The sequence below is a fragment of the Corvus hawaiiensis genome, chromosome 2 (assembly GCF_020740725.1).
Source record: "Corvus hawaiiensis isolate bCorHaw1 chromosome 2, bCorHaw1.pri.cur, whole genome shotgun sequence".
NCBI lineage: Eukaryota > Metazoa > Chordata > Aves > Passeriformes > Corvidae > Corvus > Corvus hawaiiensis.
In genome coordinates this window covers 112,533,551-112,557,073 of record NC_063214.1, presented here as the reverse complement: position 1 = coordinate 112,557,073, position 23,523 = coordinate 112,533,551, and the positions used below count along the sequence as shown (strand labels likewise).

Sequence of the window (23,523 nt, the reverse complement as noted above, 5' to 3'; positions counted from 1 at the left end):
CCCGGGGAGGCCGGGGAGGGGCGAGGTGCCCTCAGCCGCCCCGCAGCCGGGATGAGGGGCGGGAGGATGGGGCTGAGGGCGTGCGGCGCCGGCACCGCCGCCGGGCGGGAGCGGGGCGGGGCGGGGCAGCGCCGCCTTCTCCCTCCCTCTCTCTCCCTTTCCCTCCATCCCTCCCTCCCTGCCGCCGTCCCTCCCTGCCGGCGGGGCGGCCGCAGTGGCGCTGAGCGGCGGGGCTGGGCGGACGCGCTGTTTCTGCCTCCGCGGCGCCGCCGAGCAGCCGCCGCCATGAGGGAGCAGCTCCGGGGGTAAGGGCGATGAGGGGCGCAGGTGCCGGTGGGGGCGGGCGGGGGCGCGGCCGCGGCCCGGGGCCATCCCGCGCTCCGCGGCGGGGGCGAGCAGCGTGGCCGGCCGCCGCTGTCATCGCTTACACGGGAAATCTCAACTTGCCGCCGGGTTTGTTGTGGGAACTTGGAAGGGCGTTTGGTTCGGCGCCTTTCCCCGCTTCCGAGGCCGTAGTTGGGCGCTGGATGCGCCCCGTTGGCACACGTAGGAGATGGCGGTGAGAGCGGCACGCACGCGTGGCTCTACCTGTGCCCGTACCTGTACCTGTACCTGTGCCGGTGCCTGTACCTGTGCCCGTACCTGTACCTGTACCTGTACCTGTGCCCGTACCTGTGCCCGTACCTGTACCTGTGCCGGTGCCTGTACCTGCGCCAGTGCCCGTGCGCGCTGGCGAGGGGAGAAGCCGAGCCAGGGAATCGCGGCTGTGCCGGAGGTGTGGGATTCCCGGGGCTCGCCTCGTTACTCCGCAGGTTTTTGGGGGTAGCGCGGTGCTGTACAGCGTCACCTGCGCGGCACATCGCCTGTGGGGCGCCTCGGGTCGGGCGCGAACTTCAGCGGAATTCCTAAAAACAAACGTGCTCGGGGGTGTATGGCTTCTTCCCCCCCATAATTTCATGCTTAGAAGTAATCTTTCAAGTTAATAGGCAGAAGAGGCTGGGAGGGGATTCCCTCCGGGCGGTTGCACTGCAAGTGCTGTATTTCTTGTTGCTACATGGCACCTTATATTGCCTTTTAATAGCTGCTGTAAAACATCTTGCAGCCTGGGACACCGGAGGTGTCTTGCACTGGAGTTGGGCAGAGAGGTGGTTTTTGCAGGCGTGTGTGTGCAGAGCTGAGGAAACGAGGAACCTGGTTATATCGGGGATCTTTGACCTTTTTAGCACTAAGGAATTGTTCAAGGCCATCGCTTGTCTGAGTCTGGATTTGACAAGACCCTGCAGTGAAATTGCTTTGGCAGAAGCGGGGAGGAGAGGCTTTGGAAAGCAAATAGATCAGCCGAGAGTGACAAGCCGGGGGGGCAAGGCTCACCCAGCCCAAGCCGCTGAGCGGGAATCTTTGCCCCTGACAGAGCAGACAAAATAAATGTTTAACATCAAGGGGGAAAAAAAGGGTTACTATTCAGTACTTGACAGTGATATTTGCCCTTCTCCTACTTTTCATTTCCCATATCGGCAAGAAACTTTAATATGTATCGGTGCCTGCCTTCAGCAGTCTGATAAATCTTGCAAAAGCCAATAAAACAGGCTAAAGTCAAATTCCTGCTGAAGAGACGCTGATCCTTGGCTTAAACAGAAGTAATCTCTGCGCAGATCAGTAGTCTCTAGATTTACAGATGAAAACAGTAGTCCTTTGTAAAGCACAAAGGAGTGCCACCTTTTTACATTGCTAATACTTTCCATAGCACTGTCTTGTTTCAGCTAAGGCATTAATGAAGCACTGTAAAAAGAGAAATATTAAGTCTTTCTTTGCAATCACTGTCATCTTCTGTTGAAAACATTTTTCTTTTAAATGAGAGGCAGTGTCTATTCGTAAAAGCTCTTTCAGTTGGATTTAGGTTAGTTTAGTAAAATCCAAATAACTATCATGTTTATTTTGGCTTTTTGACAACAGTCATAAGGTGGTTGGAGTAACATTTGATTCATCATAAAGCGAGAAGGTGAGAAGTATTGTAAATCATGTCATTTGAAAAGGGATGAGTTCAGAGTTTTGTAAAATACCACTATAATTTTGGCACTTTTTTGTGAGTATATGTGACTATTTATTGCTACACGATAGAATTTCATATTCTGTGCACATCTATGCATTTGCACATGTTGTTCATGTCGCATTTTCTAATGAAGAGTGTGCGGAGAAGCGCAGCAGAACTGGCTGTGGTATCACCAATGAAGAGGGCTGTAAGAGTTTAAAAAGGACTTTGCAGTTGCAACCTAAAATTCTGCTCTGGAGCTGAGCAGTGAAAACACGGGACCTATTTTTTTTTTTTTTTTTTTTTTTTAAGGTGTGAGGGAGAAGGAGTGTGATCAAAAACAGTTGTGAATGTTACGGTGTGGCTGGTGCAGGAATGTTGGGGGGGGGGATTTGTGCAAGAATTTGGGTGTGGGGGAGCATTGCTTTCAAGTCCTCCTGCTGCTGGTGTTGCTCAGAGGTAATATAAAAAGAATGAAGAAAAAATGACTGCATTTTGTCCAAACTGATCAAGTTATAACAAGGAAACTGTAATTCAGCCAGTGAGTCTGTTAGGATATCATCTCTTGATTTCATGTTTCCAATGCTGTGTGTTGTTGGCTCTGCTGACAGTGATGAGAGACAAATCTCTCTGCTGTTGGCAGGAACAGAGGAGTTCACACAGGCATAGTGTGACAGAATTCCTTACATAAAAATTATCCTTGCTAATATAATATAATCATCCTTTAATGAAGTGGTCCTGTGGTTCCCAAAGGATGTATCAAGTGAAGACTATGCTTTCATCCCACTGAATTATCAGTATGTTTAGTGTGCCAGTCACACCTACGCCAAGGTGTCACCACTAGCCATTGCTGCTTGTCTTCTTTTCAGGCCTGGTTTTAATTTCCTTTCCACTTCTGCAGCTCAGGTTAGGTGAGAAAGAGGAAAATAAGCCAAATGAGTGCACATATATTTTTATTTGTTTCAGAATGCCTGTGATTTAAAAGCTAGTGATCAATTTAGTTGACCTAAATGTAGAGGCAAATTGAAAAATGTGTCCTCTGAGCATGTCCAGTATTGCAAAACTGCTGGCTGTGTGTGCTGATGTCTTTTTGTGTTGGTGGTTTGTTGGAAAAGCATTTTGAGTACTTATTTCTGCGCATACTCTCGCTCTGCTTCAGCTGCTGCTCGTCAAGAGGACTCAGACTATACTTTTCATGTCTTTCTGACTTGCAGGCTGTAAAGGGCCTTGTTCACCAGAGTTTGAAACTCTGGCAAACACTTTGCTGCAGATCTATTAAGGATGCTACAGCATTCCCAAGTGTGGTTGAGGCTGCCTGAAACTGCTGAGCTGGCATTTCACTTCAGACTGTGCTCACAATAAGGGCATACACACAAATCCTCCCCCACCGGTCCAACCCCAGACCTCACAATTAAATGGCCTTTGAAAATGGCAAAGAGGCTTACGAAGAATAGCCTTGATGGAATCTAACCTTTCCTGGAGCTGCCCTGGTGTGTGGAATAGTTGATAATTTTCCGAGCTGAAGATGTTGAGAGGCGAACGCATTTTAGCTCGAGCGAAATATCTGCAGCCTTCTTGTGTTCTGCATGTAAAGTACCAGCAAAGTCTGCCCTGGCTCCGTACGGCCACTCAACCTCTACAGTTCCCTTCCAAGCCCTTGCTTTTTCCTGCAGGAGCACAGAGGGGTGCTGAGGGCCAGCCAGCCCACCTCTGGGGCTGGTACCAAATGAGAGCTGGGTAGTCCCTCCGAGGTGGGATCCAGCCAGGTGCAGGGCACTCTGCCCCATGGATGCTTACTGCTAGGGAGCTGGTTGGGCAAGAGTTAGGGGCTCTACTTGCCTGACTTTTATAGTCTTAGGAAAGGAATATTTCCTCTAAGTTGCAACAAAGTTTAATATTAAAGCAAAAAGGGAAATTTACCTGCCCTGAAAATTCAGTCTTTGTCACTTGCACATGGAGCAAATTAAACCATTCTTTACAAAAAATGCATTTCCCATGATAATTAATCTTATACCATGAAAGAAAAGCATGCTGAGTAGAGGTTTGGGGTTACTGGTATTAGAAATATCTGAAACCAGTTGGAGTCCAGTGTTCCTTCGGCAAAGGAAATTCTATTTACAAGGTCTTTCAAAAGCATTTGTGTATTTTCAGGTATAGTAAATGCCATAAGCTTAAACCATATACACTAAACTCACTGATACGTGGTTAAGCCTTACCATAAAAAATAAAAATAAAAAATTCAATAAATTACTCATTGGTTTAACTTTGATTTTTGATACTAGTTTTTTCACACTAAGATGATCCTTTTGTTCTTCTGTCTCACACAAGCATGGGATATATCCATAATCCTATCTGTATTCACCTTTACCAGATATTTGATGGCTTTTAAATGTTTTCATGGGGAATCAGTTTCTTTGAAGGCTGCCAGGTTGACAGCTATGGAGTCTGAAGTGGTTTCGTTTGTCCATAGAACAATTTGGGGCTACCAAATTAATTTCATACAGAAAGGCAGGTTATTTTTGGAGGCTTCTTGTAAATGTTCACATAAATTCTTTTTCTCATTTTTTGCTATGTGATTCAGCATACAAACCATGGTATAGTTCCTGTTCAAATATCCCCCACTTCTGGGGCTATCTGCATGTGGAGAAGCAAGCCAGGGTGGCTGACCTCATGTCTGGGGAACTATTGATCTGGGACTGATGTCAGGTGCAAACAAACTGCAGCCCCAGGTCTGCAGGTGTGAATGTTTGTTTGGATCTGCAGCTCATTCACCTGAATCATGACCTTTCTGTCTACAAGGTTTTCTGCCATGAATACACTTCCATCTTCTTTCCCTTTGGACTACTGTTGTGTCAGTAGAGGCTTCTGGCAGCTGAGTTTTTAGGAATGAAACTGTTTCTGTTTTTCTTCAAAAAATATGCTTTATACCTGGGTATGATAAAAGGTTCTGGTGTTACATTCTCCCTGCAGAACCTGCCCATACCAAGCAGGATGGGAAATGAAGGAGCTCAGATACAGGTGGCTCAGATCCACAGGTTTTCACTTGAAGCTACCCAGTTTCTGGGAATAAAAATCCAATTAACCAACCAAGAAAATCCCCAGACCGGGAGATTTCTGAATACAATTGCAGCCACTTCCCTTTGCAGGACTCGTTTTTTAACAGAGCAAAGAACAAGACTGCTTTTGCTCTTGTGGTGTCCTTCTTCCCCTTTCACCGTCTTCAGCCACTGCAGGAATTGGAAAGGGGTGGGAATGCTGAGGTTGATGAGACGGGATTTGTTTAAAAGCCTGTGCTCAACTAGGGCAGCACCATGGCAGCGTTTTTTCTTTATGCTTAGTGCTTGTGATCTCTTTCATTCTTTCTTGCAGTTACAGACCAAAATCTGGAAATATTATATATGGTAAGCTGCTGAACATACAGAGGTTACTGGGGCAGTAAAGTATTCACAGGAATCAAACAAATAGCCTGTCTTTTGTGGCCAAAATTAAATCATACTAAGAAAACCTGGCACAATTTTCTTTTTCCTTCAGTAGAGGTGGTGTTGAAGTGATTCATTGGAAGTTTTACCTCTTCTTAGCCTATAAAGGGTAAATGTGCACTTGGGAACATCAGTGCCTCAAAATGAGAACTCAAGGGCCGTTTGTTCTCTAAAACAACCTTGTCGTGTCAGTGTTCCAGCGCACAGTGGGGTACGCAGGTGCTGCTGGGTGGTGGTTTGGTCTCCTGGAGCTGGAAGCTGTGTGCTCCAGGAGCTCCACAGTGCTGTGGGTCACGTCCTGCTCTTCTGCATGTATTCTCCAGAATTATGTGTGCATGTTGAAACCTGCACGTCTGCCTTTAGGTACAGAAATGGCAAATGTATTTGCTAGCAGTGGTATGCTACATGCGTGTTCCGTGTATTTTTTTTTTGGAGACTTACAGTTGTCTCTTAATGCAGCTGAATTCTGTTTGAATGGGACTTTATTGGCTACAGGACAGATAAGGAGACTTTTCTTTCAAGTCTTCTATGTTAATGGAAACATAATCACATTAGCTATGCTGTCATTAAAAAACAAACTCATAGAAAGTATAACCTTAGGAGACATGAGTTCCTACTACACCTGCTAACACTTCATCCTGTTGACTTTCTCATGCTGCCTGTCCTTCGGCAACACGTTGCAAAGCTGGAGGCTGCTGGCCTCAATGCAGAGCCTCTCCAATTTACATTCTGGTCGTACTGCAGCATTTCATAACCCCGTTTTAGCTTTTCCCTGGCTTCCCAACAGCTCTGCCACCTGACAGTGCACAGGGACCTCCAGAGCGAGGGAAAGGGCCTGGGAGTCCCGGGGAACAAGAGGAGCAGCCAAGAGTCTTTGCTAGAGGAGACTGTCACTGCAGGGTGGAACACTAGCCTGAGAAGTGGTAGAAGCTGGTGGTGGATCAGGAGGCTGTTGCACAGGGATTTTAGCACAGGTGTCTGGACTGGAAGGAAGGATTAGACCTGCTGCGTTGGGTATTTCTTACCTACCACATGGGAAAGGGTTGAGAGAGCATGTAGGGGAAAGCAAGTTAAATGTGGATCTCAGTGTCTGGTCAGTTTCCAGAAACTCTTTAAGAACTAAGCCCTTTCAAATGTCTGTCCTCTAGTTTGGAGCAACTGGAGAATGACCTATACAAAGCAATGAGTTCTTAAGAATTGATTGCTTGCAAATTTCTGAAAAGATTGACATATCTGAATACTTGCTGTCTTTTTAATATTAGCACTGCTTTTAATTTTATTTCATGAGCCCTTGCCTGAATAAAGTGCTCCAGGTTAGTGCCTCTTGTTGGAAGAAGACACGCCTGTCACTGCTGAGCCCCCCCAGAGCAGCCCAGGCTGTGGGTACAGATCTGGCTATGTGCTCTGATGTGCAGCCTGCATCATTGCTGTGAGATGGAGAGAGAAATTCTACTTTACTAACTTTCATGTTTTGTGTTGTAGCCATGAGACGCAAACGACCTGCTGGGATCATCCCAAGATGACTGAGCTTTACCAGTCATTAGGTAAGACATCTCTACCAGATGTTTGGTGCCTTTTTTTTTTTTTTTTTTAAATTGAATGATTTACTAAGGCAACGATTTCCAGAGGAAGCAAACCAAAATTAGGTGAAAGAGAGAGGCAGAGCTTTTACCAAGGTTAAAATTTTCTGCAAGGCAAATACATAAGGAACACATTTCAAACATGCAGTAGAAAAAAATTGTATTTCATTTAGTATGTTTGGAATGTACGCTGGGTTTATAAAGTAATTTGCGTGTATTGTTGCAAAGTCTTTACTGAAAGACTGGAACAGAAGTTAGAAAAAAATAATCCTGAATCTTTCCACTGTCTAATCTACTTTACAAAAGGCACATGAAAAAATCAAACCAAGCTGCTGTTAATGTTGACTTTTGGATGGTGGGAAGCCAATTGAAGCAATTTGCCAAACTGTGTTACCACTGCTTTATTTTTAAAGCACTTTCAATACTTAGAAGGCATAGCAGCTGTCATGATGTCATTTCGAATACCCAAATTGCATGGTTATTATGACTTCAGATGTGCCTCTCTGGTGGAGGGTTATTTTTTTTCATTTTTTAGCAGCTTTGGAATTTATTAACAGAAGCACATCTATAAGATAAAATAGGTTAATCTATGCTCTAGTGCAGGCTGCTTGGCAGGCCATTTAATAGCTAACTCTTTGATTTTAATGGTTGTGTTAATAAATAATAGAGGGTATAATAAAAATTAAGCTATTTTGCTGAAAGAAATATCAGTAAATATGCTGCATTCATAAAGGAGGTTACGTCTGTACAGCACATGTACATAAACCAGCTTGAGCGCTAGAACTGTCAAATCTAGCATTCTGTGCAGGCTTATTTGCCATGGTGAAAAATAGCTTAAATTATCACCTGCTGGACTCTAGTTTAGCTGCTGAAAACAGTCTAATTATGCCAGTGTAATCTATTTCAAGTGAATTTAGGTATCTCTATGGTGCTCTGCAGTTCAAGGCATGCTAAAAATATTTTAGAAAAGTAATATTATGAAATGAAATGACACAGTGTGAAGGTTTTTTCTTTATAGTATTAGCAGTGCGGCAGCAGTTGGTTTAAAAATTAACCAGAATGCAGCTCTGTATGCCAAAAAGGGATATAAAATGTATAGGTTCAGGCTGACCAAATGCAAAAGCAGACAGGTATTGACTTGTCATTTAATTATAACGTATTGCCCTGTCTCCTTCATATTTCTACTCTAAAAGTGAGTGGTTTAAAAGTTTCAGAACAAACGGTAATTGCACATGCAGACATCCCTTCAAACAGGTCTTCAAACAGTTGCCTGTTAATTGAACTGCACTCTGACTCCGCAGCCGCCTTTGATCCACAGATTGCGTGGTATTGCTGATACTGTTGTTGGTCAGACCTAAAGTCCTGTTGCAACTGCTTTTCTTCTGCTAGTTCCCTCTTTCAGCCAGAGTACTCTTAAATACCAAGAAGTGAAAAGGTAATAAGGGAGAAAAGTGTCCTGATAGATTCAGGTCAGCAGTCAGAAGATGTGTGACTGCCGAAGTCAGTTTGCATTTAGTTTAACTGAGGTTTATCACTGTGAGTATCACCCAAATGTCAGGAGTTTAAGATAGCCTTATTTTTTACTGCATAAAGAAGGAACATGTTCAGGCAGATTTTGTTTCTTACTTACTTGTGAACTTTCTTTTTCTCCTGCTATTTTCCTTTTCAGGAGCAAGAAATGTCCAAAAAAGCAGTCCTCTATCTGGATGGTTTTATTTCTTTTAGAGTTGAGACCAAACACTCATTAATGTGAAAGCGACACTGATTTTTGCAAAGTATGCATAATACGTATTTTTATGAGTAAACTGAGGTGTTGATATATGTGTACAAAAGAGACTAGACAAGGTGACTCTTTGTCTACTGCCACATGGGTGAAGCTTTGATGATAGTGCTACTGAATAACCTACAGAATTATTTTATTTTTGAACTGGGTGTAATCACCGTTGCCGAACTCTCACACAAACTGCATAATACAAGTATAACCCGTTTAGTCTTGAACAGAACCCTTGATGTATTTTCAGTGCTTTGCTTTGCCTCAGGTCAAAATGGTAATAATGGGATGTTTGAAGTCTTTTCAGACTGTTCAGTAATATATTATCCAAGAAGATGTTATTAAAGTAGATTTTGTATTGCATACTCATTAGATCCTATTATTTTACCCCACATTAGGATCCAAATTTCGTTTCTAATTCATATAAAGAAGCTAGTAAAGAGGTTAGTATGTATGCCTTTTTAAAAATCTGGTAGAAAGCATGAATTTGGCAACCGGGTAAATGTAAAAAAGTGAGACCAAATACATCAATGCTGTCAAGAGTTTTAATTTCCATTTTCCAACTCCTACACTTAGCCAGCATGGAATAATTGTGCTATGCGATGTAGCTCTCTATGTATGCTGGTGTATCATTTTTATGATCTGGTTTAAACTCAGAAAAGCAAATCAAGCTAAGTCTCTGAGCATAAACCAGAAAGAACTTAGGAGGTTCAAAATGTTCCCACAAACGAGATTAAAACCAAACGAGGTTAGATGTTGTTGCCAAAAAATTTATGTATTCTATTTAATAGTAAACGAAGCAAAGAGAAGGGAAGAGAAAAGAAAGAAAGAAATGGAAAAAAGAAATTGGGGGGGGGGGGGTTGGGGGCCAGGGAGAGGTGACAGGGGTTAGGTGGAAGCATAGCACCCATCCGAGGGTCCCAACGATGTCTCGTTGCTCCCCTCCATCTGGTCTGCTGGTGGTGAGGGTCCCCCGTCGCTGCCGTGGCTGGGCCGCCACACGCTGCCACACGCTGCCACACGCTGCCACACCACCTCACCATGCACCAAAGAGTGCAGAATCCCATGGATTAATACACGCTGTGGGCCAGGTGGGAACGCCCACGTGTCTCCCTTGCAGAGGCTGGCTTGACACTGTCCCTTGCAACACTGAGGGTCTGTTGCACCATCTCTGGTGCTCTGGTGCAGGGTCTGGGGACCCCTTTGAGGGGGGCCCCTGTGATGGGCCATGTCACCCCCTTCTGCTGTGGATAAGCTTCCCCTCCCCGGTGAGGACCCCTCAGCTGGGCTCCTCTGCACAGGGGAGGATGGGCGGTCACTGCATCTCTGACCACAGGCTTTTCCCAGACACCCAAAGCCTCTCCTCCCTCCACCCTGTGGTTTGAGGGTCTGTGCAAGCCTGGCAGCTGATAGCGCTGGGGCGGTGGTCTCCACCTTGGAGGTGTCAAGCTTGTGCTTTGTGAATGTCCTGAGTTTGTTACTTTATCTTATCTTCATCATCGAGCAGTGTCAGGCCTCAGTCCATTCAGGGTGTGGTAGTCTTCTCTGCAGCTTTTGTAATACAGTTTTAAAAGTCCTTTAAGAAAATGTTTAAGTCATAAATTATAATATTTCAGTCTCTGACAATCATAATCTGCTGCAGGATGCTTATGTCTAATTTAAATTCTTACAAATTCCAAAAGCTTAATTTAAGTGAATGAGGTAGGTGAATCCTGGCACAAGGTAACATTTCTTACCTGCCTCTGAGATGCAAGAGACACTTTTCTAAGAAAGAAGAGTAACATTAATCTTCACATATCCAATTCGCACACCTACAGATTGTTGCATTACATTTTGCTAAAATAGATTAATTTCAAGTGTGAGATATATTGGTTCATTTTTCTGTCTTTAGAGATCTGGGTATTAATAAAAATGAAGCTAAATTACTTGGGAGCATTATTTGGTCCTAATAAAAGAAGATAGCAATGTGCTGTGCACGCTTTTGCCTGATCAGGTTGTTGGTCAAGGAAGTCCTGTAACCTCTTCAATTGGGACTGCATCAGAGGCAGCAGGAAGAAGCTACTGGAAGAAATTATACAATAATCTGCCTATGAAGGAAGTATCCTCAAATTCTCTTGGAGCTCATTTGCTGAAACATAGCTGGTTATTAAGAGACTTGTTAAATATTGGATTTGAAATTATATATGTGTATCAAAAAATTTCCAACTGGTGGTTCTTTCTAACAGAGATTTTCTTTTAAAGATACTAAGATGCTTGTTCCTGACTCCTCTTTATTATTTAAACAATGTAGCATTTTATCAGTTTTAATCAAAAATTTACTCAAGTTGAGCAATTTTTACTCTTCTTTTAAACTTATGGCTACTTAAAGTTACATAATCTGTCTATATTGAATGACATAATTGTTATTTAACGTTTAGTTGAAGTGGCAACAGGTAGTAGATGTTGGTACAGATTAAATAAAAAAAGGAATCATGTAAGTTAAGAACATAGAGAATAAATAAATGCTGAAATAGGAACGGTAGTAAAAACTATGATATGTGAGCTTCAAAGGATCAGAGGCTGACAGACATCCCCTGGTTTGTATTTACACCATTATGAACCACTCCTATTTTCTTCTAACTTCCTTCTGAAAGACTTCAAAGTACCAAAACTGCTCCAGCTGCTTTTCTTTCCAAAAGCAGTTCCTCTGCAGCAGATCTGCTGTTTTTACACTGCTCTTTTACATCCCCCTTACAAATTTTTTTCATCCTTCGTGATGACTCCAGGGCATCACTGAAAAGAGAATTTGTGTTGTTTCACTGTCTTGGAGACCAAGGACCTTTGCATGATGGGAGAGACAGGAAGAGCAGGAATCATAAAGTGGTCTGAGTTTGCTCAATTTTTTCAGATTATCTTCTGAGAGTGAGTATTTAATGTCAGGCAGCTTAGCTCTGAATACTAGTATTTTGCCTTTAAGCTGAAAATGACTCCAACCTTTGCTATGATGGCCCAGGAGGACTTGGCTTGTTGTGCCATACTGTTAGTGTCCCCCTCCTCCTGCCTTCCCATGTCATGTCATGTCAGTACAAGTGTCCTCAAGGTGCATTAGTGTCACCATGTACAGTAATTGCAGTAGCAGGGTACAGTCAGACATGTTGTTTATCAATCCTAATTCTCCAAGGCAAGACAAGAGGGTGAAAACCATCCTCATCCTTGCAGACTGCAGTGCACTGGTGACAGCTCTCCATTTAATTTAGAGGGATGGGGGGCAGTTCTCTATGGATTACATGAAAGAAATGTCAGAGTTGCTTAACACAAGGTGGGAGAATGCTGGAAGGCACCTCTGAGCCTTCTCTGAGCTTTCAGCAGCAGCTGCTGTGTTGGTCTTGTGGCTGGTTTCTCTTGTGCAGCAATGTGTACTTCTAACTCCCAGTGACCAAGGCTGACTAACTTCATCCTCTTTGGTTTAGGTATGTTGATTTGTCCCTCTGAAATGCTGCTTGAAGAGACTAAACTGCCCCTGGCTGCCATTACAGTTTGTATTAGCAACTACTAAACCGTCTATTTATTATGAAGTTTTATTCATATTCAGCTAATTGTTTTCCATGTTTGTACCAGTAAGACCCACGCCTATGGCATGCATCAGTAGTTTGATTTCTACTGCAATCCAGTGAGATGATCCATATAGCCTCTCTTTAAAGGTTGCTTATTCACTAATGTCCTTTTCAAGCCTGTTTCAGAAAATAGGATTGCTTGGGTTCAGTCAGCCTTGGACAGTAGTCAGTCTAGAGGAGGTCATCTTTCTAACTGTGTAATTGCATCCTGTGCAGCACACACCTGACAGACAGTAAACGTAGCTGTGGCAGAGAGGTAGAACTTACAGGGAGCAGTTAACCTGGCATCCCTTGTAAATGAAAGCACAGGTATATTAGCATGAAGGAGGCTGTTCTAGAGAGAATGAAGGGCTGTTCTGTTACAGAATAGATGACCAGTATGGGAACATTTTGCTTAAGGTAATTGCACTCTTGGTTTGCAAATGGACACCTTTTATTATTATTTTCTTAGGTTGTTTGTTATTTCTTTTAGGATTTACCAGTATGACTGCTTCTCACCCAGAGTACGTAAAAGGTTTCTGAACTTTCTGACTGCAAACTCCACTCATATCCCAGTTCCGTAATGGGATGTACCAGGTGTACATCATATAATTTCCTGAATCTTTAGGTTTGCAGGCTGAAGAAAAGACATTGCATGCTGAAACTTCCAAAGGTCATGTCAGTTGGTCTGATTACAGGGATGCTGGCACATGCTCTGCTGTTCAGCCACTGGGTCTAGATGCAATCAGTAGCATTGTGGTGCCCTGGGTACCTCCCACTTGGTAATTTGCAGAGACACTGTCGGCTTTTTCACTCAGTTGGACAGGCCTAATACAACATGCTGGGTCATTTCATGGAGAGTGGTTAAGCTGTACATATAATAACAGTTTACTGTTATTTATTACCAAAGCAGTGTAGATGATAGCATTAATTATTGTTATAATAAAAGTCAATGGCTGAGACTCAGCTCATATTAAACAGTGTTACTTGGTTAATTTCTTTCCTTTGTGCATTTGTCTCATTTGCATTTTAAAATTACAATTCCGGAAGAGGCAATATATGTCACTGTAGGGCACATTAGAAGATTTATTTACAGGTTTTGGGCAGCAAGAGGAGCCCAGCATTCCTACCAGCCGGACAGGGAATCTCAGCTGTATTGAAACAACGTGAGCTGAAGCTTCTTGAAAAGGCAAGAGTGCCGCTAATGTCTGATGAAACATGGAAAGCTTAGTGGCTATAGAGGAATTATGGTCTAGTCAGGACTGTCCAGTAAACAGTTTTTAACAGCTGTTAGGTAGGCATTGTAATTCCCAAAACAGGTTATCCCCAGGCAGTGTATTTATGAGCACTCTATGAACAATGTCACACATGTGGCTGAGTCAGGCTTTCAGGTTTTGAGGTATATCACTCTAGGTTCACATTTTCTGTCCTTGCACCTGAGGGTAAAAAACCTCTCAGAACTCTGTAAATCTTATCAAATGAAGGTGAGCATTTGACCTGATGACATCTAATTTCTTTAAAAGAATGAAGTTGTTAATTTGCTAAATTTTATTCATATCACCTGAAGCATGCAAGCTGCTCATTTCAGTTAGATGATGTCCAGACATTGAGATAATTGCTGTCCATAGGACCAAGTGAAATGTGTGTGTTTTGCCCTCACTAATTAAAAAAACAATTATAATAGTATTCACAATAATGTAAACAAGACACCCCCTTTTTAAAGTAAGGAAAAAAGGTAGTTTCTGGGTAGAAAGGACTTTATGAGATGCCTTCAGATTACATTTGGATAGAGATAAATGATATGAACAACCTTTGGTGGGAGGTAGCCTGGCCCATCCCAGTGCTTTTAAACACTCAGTGAGATGAGCCTGTCATACAGGATAGGACGATATCAAATGGAACCTCCCAGTCACTCAGCACGCTCAGAAGATCCAGCAGCTGCGGGGGGGGGGTGTCAGTCTGTTTAAGACCCACCATGAAAAGCAGTTCAATTGTAACACCTTACTTAAAACCTGTTGTCTGGGTTATAGATGTGACTCCTTAAGAATAAAAACAAGTACACCCTTATGCTGAAATCTAAACTTCTTCTTAAATAGGTTATTTAAAAAAACCTGATTTTAATTTTTTTATTGCTTGTAGTTATTTTACAAGCTATTTTATGCAGTAAGTACTCAAGAATATGAGAGTATGTTTTTCCTCTTAAAATCCTACGCATGTCCCAATGTAAAATCTGAAATTTAGCAAGGGAGGATTTAAAAAAAAACCCAAATGACAAGATTTTATTTATTGTTACTGTGTCAGTAGTCAGTGGGACATTCCAGCAGGTGGTTTGAATCACTGACTACTTCTCAAATGAGTGGGTTTTTTGCCTGATTATCCACTAGCAAAAGGATCTGCTGTGTGTAATTGCAGGTGTTTCTAGAATACTGTAGAAACAGAACATAGCCCTTATGTTTTGAGATTTCTCTCAACATGCAGAATTATGCAGAAAATGTTAGAATTTAATTATCTTATTAATCTTGCCACAGTATTTCTGATTTGAGTTACTCCTATCAGCAGTCTGAAGTACCCTTCATTGAAGCTGCATTTGTAATAAAAGCACTAGTTCTTGTTCACAGTTATCATGTTATTATATAGAGAAGGATATACATTCACTTGAACAGAGAGGTCATTCATGGCTGAGTGATGGAAAAAATCATGATTTCTCTTTGCTCTGGGACGTAAATATGTCACCAAGTACTCCCTCGTGATCCTTTCTTCTGTCTGTTCCTTTCCAGGGGCCAGGTGACCTCTTCCACTGCATCGTTGTTTCAGACCATAAACAGACTGTGCTCTCGGGCATTTATGGTTTTTTGTTCAAAGCTTGAAAGTTGCCTTCTGAGCAAGAAGAGGGAGTATTGTTAACAACTTGCAAAAGTTTCACAATACAGCAAGGGCCCCTGACCACCCCGTTTGAAGGATGAGGTGGTGCATCCTTTCTAGGAGTGGGAGGAAAGGGCTGAATGAAAACTGGTGTGCACTGAGCTCCTCAACCTGCTCCAAAATGATAAAAGCTTTGGAATCAAGGCTTAATAGGTCCTGACTCTTTTAGTGGGCTGTGTGGGGGTGGAGAAAGCAACAACTTTTTTATCCCTTAGGACACAGGAAGGAAAAAAACCAAAAACAATTTCACAACACAGAGAGGTAGGAACTACTGGTGTTTCCATAGGCTTTTGGAAAGTTGCTGCTGCTTGAGCCTCCTTCCTCCCTCCTCTGCCTGTTCCCAGCAGGAGCAGCTGGCTTGTGACCAGGCAGTGCTTCTGTGCTCCTCACTCAAGGTCCCTCCACTCACTGTGAGAGGTGTCTTTATGTCCAGTGCTCCCAAGCCCAGGGGCTGAGACTCATTCCCTGGCAGTCTTGTGTTCTGTGGTTCATTTAAACGGGGTCTCATCCAGCAAGGGGAATGTTTTGAACCCAGTTAGGAGGCAGCTGGGCCCCTTTTCGTTGCTACACAGATCAATACGTTTGTTCCAGCAGTAGCCCCAGGGGAGGAAAGACACCACTGGCAATTTCATAGGCATAGGGAGGAGAAAAGTGAAATCTTTAAGATCCAGTGACTTTAAGTGACAGTCACCATCTGGTAGGACAGCTTCCCATCAGGAGCATGAAGGTGGTGGCATAAGGAAGACAGAAGTGAGCCGTTGGCACAGGGACAGTTACTGGGTGCGGGCTACTCCTGGTGGCAGCAGTGAAGGTGGCAGTGGAGGTGTGCAATGGCTTAGCCTTGGCTTGCAGAGCCAAATGAGCAGCAGTGCTACTACCTTCCCAAAACCTGAGATGAGGGCTCCAAAATGAGCACCTGACATTGCTGCTTCATCATTTAGAGCAGATGCTTCTTGGCAGCAATGTCGTTAAGGTTGATGATAAATTCAGTATGTATTACATGTACTGGAAAATAGATGTAAACTGTAGCACTTCCAGGATTAAATGTCTTCACAGATTGTATTTTCTGCCTTGATTGAGGCCTGAAATATGCATATATATTTACTCACATTTCTGAAAATGTAAATAATAAATAGATAAGCTTTTTTCAGAACACTCAGGAAGAATTCAAGAAAGGCTTCTTCATTTTGTCAAATGCTAGCCATAATATTCTACTACAGAATTCAAATACAGATTTGCAACAAGGGTACAAAATGTAATTGAATTCATGGTGTGTTTGTGAGAGACGGCTTTATTAATTTCCATTTAAGACAAATTAAGTCGCTTTATTTAAACTTCTCACTGTATTCTACACCACATAATAAAGGACCTGTTGGGATGATTGTGAGAGACAGAGCTGGCAGGAGCAATACACAGAAGTGCCCGTTAAAAATGGGCAGTTGTTGCAGTGGGGATCCTGCAACACGCATATATCAAACCAGGAGTCCCGTGGAAAGGAAATATATATGGACAGACAGATTCTTGCTAGCTGTTTCAGAGATGTTTATTTCTCCAGCCGCATGGCCGGAGCTCTGCTGAGGAACTGTCCCAGTCACGGGACCAAGGGTCCTTCTGCCCACGCAGGGAACACAAACCAACCAATGGGAACGAGGCTGAGCAGGGGCAGGGAAGCCCCGTGTCTGTGCCCTCAGGGCCCCTCTGCCAGGGCTACACGGCAGGGGAGGGACCCCAACACCTCACCCGTTTTATTTTAATAAAAGGAGAATGAAAACAACTGGATAAACATAACAAGAACAGTTTCAAAACAAAACAAGCCACCCTCCTGAGTCTTTAAATGTCCAAACAGATTCTCTGGAACATCTTAGGGCTGACAGAAGGGAGACAGAACTCTCTGAGCATGCTTTTGGGGAAACTGAGGCAGGAGAGGGTTTAACTTCTTCCCTCCCCCTTTTCATCCCCCACTCGGCATTGGAAAGGGATTTTTGGGGAAACAATTGGCAAAAGCATGGTTTTGTGAGGGAAACCATGGATGAAAAAACGGATTGGGAATACACTGGGGGTAATAGGACATAGAGTAAAAGGGAAAGGTGGGATTAGGAAAGGGAAACTGTAGGGGGGGTTTACAATGGAGATACTGTCTAACATGACTACGATTTTTTGCATATATACTGCCTTTTACAGGAACACCATCAGGCCCAGTGACCTGCGATGCTTGTAACCCTTTTCTCCCTAGTACAATATTAAATTCCACCACTTCTCCATCTCCCAAGCTTGGGATGCATTTTTCAGGGTTATTCTTTTTAATAGCAGTTCTATGCACGAATATGTCTTGCTGGTTGTCATACCTTGTTATAAAACCATAATTTTGCTTAACATTATACCATTTTACTATCCCTAAGGTCTTAGTTGCTATGATCTTTTCCTTTTTTCGAGTGGCTGCTGTTTTCTGTCTCGCTGCGTCTTTGCTCTCTCCTTCGGTCGCTCCCGTGTTGGAATTCTCGGGGCTGCTGGTGCCTGCGCGCTCTTCCCGGGGTCGCGTTCGGGGCTGCGCGGGCCGGGCCGGGCCACGCCGCTCAGTTCTCCGTGCGTCGCCTCCTCTGGTCGCAGCTTCGCTGCTGCTGCCGGGCGCCGCACCCACGTCTCGGCCGGGCCCCCGAGCGAGGACTCCCCCGCGCCCCGCTCCAGCGCGCGTCTCGGCTGGGCGCGGCTCCGTTCCACCGCCATCGCCGCCAGCCGCCGCCCGCGTGCCGCCCCTCTCGGTCGGGCGTTCCCGGGGCTCGCTCCACCACGCGCTGCACGGGGCCATTCGGGCACCGCCGGGTCCCGCCGCGCCTCGCTCCGCCACCGACACTGCGGCTCGCGTGGCTCCGCCCGCGCGCGGGAACTGCCTCGCTGCTGCTCGCAGGGCGCTCGGTGCACGTGGCCTGGGCCGCACGGTCCCTGCGCCACGCTTCCCTTCGCCAGGACACAGCTGACGTTGCTCAACAGTCTCAGTAACTAAATAATATTCACGAAAATATTCTTCCATCGGCATATATTTTGACTCTAGTATTAACTGTGTCCAAACGGTTTTCCAAAAGCCCTTGGTAAGAATTAAATCCCAAGAAACATAGAAAAAGTTCTTAAACAACCATGCCAGGAAGTGTTTCAGTTCTTTTTGAGCTTGAATCAAGCTAAAATTTACAAATCGTTGTTCAAGAATCATTTTAAGTTTAAGATAAATGTCCATATGCGGCTCTGAGAGCCAAGAGTCTTCCCACGGTTCCTCCATAGTTTAGATATGGAATAGCAAAGCAAAACCAAGAAGAGGAATCCAAAGTTTCCAGGGTTTACTCACACAAATCAGTCGCTTAGGGATCGGGGATCGTTCTGCTCACAAATCTCCACCATTTGTTGCAGTGGGGATCCTGCAACACGCATATATCAAACCAGGAGTCCCGTGGAAAGGAAATATATATAAACAGACAGATTCTTGCTAGCTGTTTCAGAGATGTTTATTTCTCCAGCCGCATGGCCGGAGCTCTGCTGAGGAACTGTCCCAGTCACGGGACCAAGGGTCCTTCTGCCCGCGCAGGGAACACAAACCAACCAATGGGAACGAGGCTGAGCAGGGGCAGGGAAGCCCCGTGTCTGTGCCCTCAGGGCCCCTCTCCCAGGGCTACACGGCAGGGGAGGGACCCCAACAGGCAGTTGCATCTTATGCAAAGAAAAAGAAATTATATACAAATCTGAAACTTTCTTTCTTGCTCTAAGACATGTTTCAGAAACATTCCACAGCTTTGGTTAAGGTATACAAAACTACTGAATTATCATACCTCATATTATTCATTCAGAACAGCTTAATTAAAATTAATGTAATTGAGACTATATTCCCTCTGCTACCTATACCTGTACAGCATTATAAATGATGTTGGGGTAGTTACACCCAAGTTACCACATTTCAAACAGCTTTACAGCACCTTAGCTCATATGCCAGCAAGGAAATGTTTTGTCTTTCCCTGTTTTTCATCATATTCTTTCTGTAACAGTCTGTCAGGCTTGGAGGAAGCTTATTGAGCTAAAGAGACCTTTATTTTGAGCCACTACATTTTTTCCCCTAATGTTTTTATATTTAGATCGTAGTTTACATTTTCTAAACACTTTCCCATCAGTAATTCCTTAGACTCCATGGGTTTCATCAGTAAATTAAATGCATTCCGCAGTGTTGTCAGGTGCTGAAACTGGCTGGCACAAGCAGTGTATTTCTGTTCTGGAGAACCTTTAAGTTGCAATATGCCAAGCAATCTCTTGGGAATGATCCTTAGGCTGCACAGGAGTGTCTGTGCCCAGGAATTAGCTGTGTAGGTGACAGGGCCAAGAGCATGCATCTGTTTTTTCATTGGTGGGGTGGCTGCCCTGTAGCATATGGGTGTGTCCCCTGCCACACTCCTCAGTTCCCAGTGCAGCTGCTGGCAGTGCCCCTTGGGAGCCAGCTTCTGTGCTCTGGTCTGGTGTGTCTTTGTCCCCACAGTGTCCCAGGCATTTTTGCAAGCCACGGTTAAACTATTCAGTGGGGACTTGTGCTGATGTCCTTATTTTGTTAAACATAGGAGGACAGCTCTAGCAAAAGTTGAGCCAGACAATGTGTTTCCAACAGGGTGCCATACCCCATCACATTGCCAGAGCCACTGGCTCCCTGCCATTGTGCAGGTGGGGACCTGGGAACTCACCTGGCTGGGTGAGCTGGCGTCTCTCCAGAAAGGCTCTGCATCTCTGGGCATGGCTGGGGCCTGCTTAGATGGAAAGCACAGAAGTTTAATTGGATTTTTTAAATAAGTTTTTTGTTTTAGCAGTAGCTGAGAGTCACCTGTTTTTTCCTGGGCAGAGCTCTTACCTCAGGGCTGCCTGCATACAGCCTGGCTGGTGCATAAGGCGAGCAAGGAAGAGTTTCAGGGTCTTACCTCTCTCACAGTACCTTCAGTGTGAAAAGCTCTGCAGTATTTTCAGACACACTGCTGCAGTCACTGGTGTTGTCCTTTCAAGTGCTCTTTAGTTCAGTGCCTTTGAACAAAAGGAAGTAACACTTTAGGACTTAGTGGGGTTTTTTTGGATGGTTGATTGTCAAGGTTTGACAGTTTTAGCTCAGTGAAATTTCCAACAAATTTTTTTCCCCCTCTGCTCTTTTAACCAACAGGTATAATCTTGTAGTTCAACATAACAATGTCTTTGTGAGTCTGGTTATTTCTAATGTGTAAAGCTGATCTTTTGTTCTAATATTGCCTCCCTGCAGCTGATTTGAACAACGTCAGATTCTCGGCGTACAGGACTGCCATGAAACTCCGCAGGCTGCAGAAAGCTCTCTGCCGTAAGTACCTGCCTGTGCCTCGCCCGCTGCCGGGAAGGCTCCGTGACCAACACACAAGTTTATTCACAGCTTTCAGAAGCAGAAAAACACTCCCAACACATACCCCCAGCTCAGCCTGGTACATGAAAACCTCTCACCTGAAGAGCCTTCTGCTGCCACATGTTTGCGTGATCATTACAAAACCACAGTGCTGGGTGGTCTGCAGATCTGTCCCTTGTAAAGCAGAGCAGCAGTTCAATAATAAAACTGTACATATACCGTACATGTTTCTTATCTTTACACTCTTTAGCCAGGTATTTTCACTGTGCCCTATCCTGTGCCATGTCACTGTGCCATGTCCTGTGTCAGCTGCAGCTTTACAGCCAAAAGGAACACAGCTGTGGTGTGGTAGGAGCAGTGAGAGCTTGGGTGAAATAATCACTTTAGAGCTGGAGTTGCTAATGGTTTGTTGAATCTTGAACCCTGAGGGGTTATTGCCTTTTAAATGAGATCATCACAATAAACATTTAGCTTCATTTTTTCCCCAGTTTTCAGTTGTGTTGAGAAGTCTCTCATCAGCTGTACATTAATGGTGTGTATGTTCGAACATTTTAATTCTCCCAACTGCTGTATGTTATTCTACTTTTCACTGGAATTACATTTCCTTTTCAGCTTATTGTAGCTTGATAGCTAAATAATTCGCTCAGAGTTTTCTTGATAGGCCAGCTAGTTACAAAAGCAAGTAGTTTATTAGGCAGTCCAGTTGAGAGGATTATTAAAATATTTTAACATTCACTATTTGGCATTTAATTACAGGGTTAAATTTCTGACACAGTTGCAAATGTCTCAACTGTTGATTTATCTCAAGTTGGATTTGTGCTCACATGCTTTCTGGAGCTGTGTCAAACCTCGGTATTTTTGAGCGTGTTTACTTTTAGGCTTATAAGCATGGGTGAATTCCAGTAAAGTGTGCAGACTTAATTTCTGAATGTATTAAAAATAGGAAAAAAAAGGGAAAAATAAACAATAAGTGAAAAGTCGTGTAACATAATGAAAGATTTCAACATGAATGCAGTGACAGAGAAGGAATTATGATGATTAGAAATATAAACATCTCTCCATGGTACAGCACTTTTGCCACACTCACTGTGGAAATGTGATATAAAGAAACTGGAGTGATTTGCGGTGAAAAGTATTCATAATCAATGCAGCACTGAAGGAAGCAGACTTTTTGGAATTAACTAGCTGGCAGTGCATAAGTGTAACTTGTAACAGGTTTTTATGACTGAAAGTGCAAAACCTTGCATCTCATTTTATCTGTATTAGAATCATAGAATATTTTGAGTTGGAAGGAACTCAAAAGTATCATTCAAGTCCAACTCCTGGTCCTGGGCAGGACACCTCAAGAATCACATCATGTGCCTGAGAGGGTTGTCCAGACACTTCTTGAACTCTGTCAGGCTTGGTGCTGTGACTGCTGCCTTGGGGAGCCTGTTCCAGTGCCCAGCCGTTCTCAGGGTGAAGAACCTTCTTCTAATATTCAACCTAAACCTCCCCTGACACAGCTTCAGGCCATTCCCTTGGGTCTTGTCACTGGTCACAGAGAGAAGAGATCAGTGCCTGCCCCTCCTCTTCCCTTCACGAGGAAGTTGTAACTGCAGTGAGGTCACCCCTCAGTCTCCTCCAGGGTGAACAGACCAAGTGCCCTCAGTCTCTCCTCACACAGCTTCTCCTCAAGGCCCTTCACCATCCTTACTGCCCTCCTTTGGATGTTCTTTAACAACTTAATGTCTTTTTTATATTGTGGTGCCCAAAACTGCCCCAGCACTCGAGGTGAGGCCACCCCAGTGCAGAGCAGAGCAGGACAATCCCTCCCTTGCCCAGCTGGCGATGCTGTGCCTGATGCCCCAGGATGGGGATGTCCATCCTGGCTGCCAGGGCACTGCTGGCTCAGGTTCAACTTTCCATCAACCAGGACCCACAAGTCCCTTTCCCTGGCACTGCTTTCCAGCCTCTCATTCCCCAGTCTGTCCATACATCCAGGGCTGCACCATCCCAGGTGCAGAATCCAGCACTTTCCCTTGTTGAATTTCACATGGTTGGTGACTGCCCAGGCCTCTAATTTGTTGACGTCTCCCTGCCTTCAAGGGAGTCAATAGCTCCCAGTCTCTTATCACCTGCAAATTTGGTCAGGATCACTTGCAGTCCTGTGTTAAGTCCTTTAAGAAGATGTTGAGAAGCACACAGCTGAGGATGGAGCCCTGTGGAGCCCCCCTAGTGACAGGTCACCAGTCTGATGTCACCCCATTCACTGTAACCCTTTGTGCCCCATCTGTGAGTCAGCTGCTCACCCATCACATGATGTGTTTATCCAGCTGTGGGCTGGACATTTTGTCCAGAAAGATCCTGTGAGAGACAGTATTGATAGCTTTACTGAAATCCAAAACAATCATGTGAACTGGCTTCCCTTGGTCAACTAGCTGGGTTACTATGTTATAAAAGGAAATTAAATATATTAAGCAGGACTTTCCCCTCACAAACCTTTGCTGGCTGTGACTGATGACTCGGTGGTCCTTCAGGTGTTTTTCAGTAACTGATTCCTACCATTAAATAATTCTGGACTCATCTTGGACTTTTGTGTCAGGTTTGCATGGCCAGGTTTTGGTAGCGGGTGTCGCCAGGGGTGGTTTCTCTAAGAAGCTGCTAGACATTTACCCCATGTCTGACAGAGCCAATGCCAGCCAGCTCCGAGACAGACCTGCTGCTGGCCAAGGCCAAGCCCATCAGTGCCAGTGGTACTGCCTGTGGGATAATGCAGTTGAGAAGGGTGCGGGAGAAAATCTGCTG

General features: G+C 44.3%; 1 protein-coding gene across 18 annotated transcripts in view; it reads left to right on the top strand.

Moving 5' to 3' along the window:
• Nucleotides 1-23,523, top strand: part of DMD (dystrophin) — a 1,090,817-nt gene that overhangs the window by 1,003,179 nt on the left and 64,115 nt on the right. For 14 of the 18 annotated variants that reach the window (XM_048288642.1, XM_048288670.1, XM_048288700.1 and 11 more), the window contains 2 exons: nt 6,991-7,052; nt 20,623-20,697. In XM_048288642.1, coding sequence (XP_048144599.1) covers nt 6,991-7,052; nt 20,623-20,697 — 137 coding nt within the window. Of the gene's footprint in view, nt 1-182; nt 306-6,990; nt 7,053-20,622; nt 20,698-23,523 lie in introns of those variants that run through there. The other 4 variants (XM_048288770.1, XM_048288741.1, XM_048288761.1 and 1 more) reach the window with 3 other exon arrangements.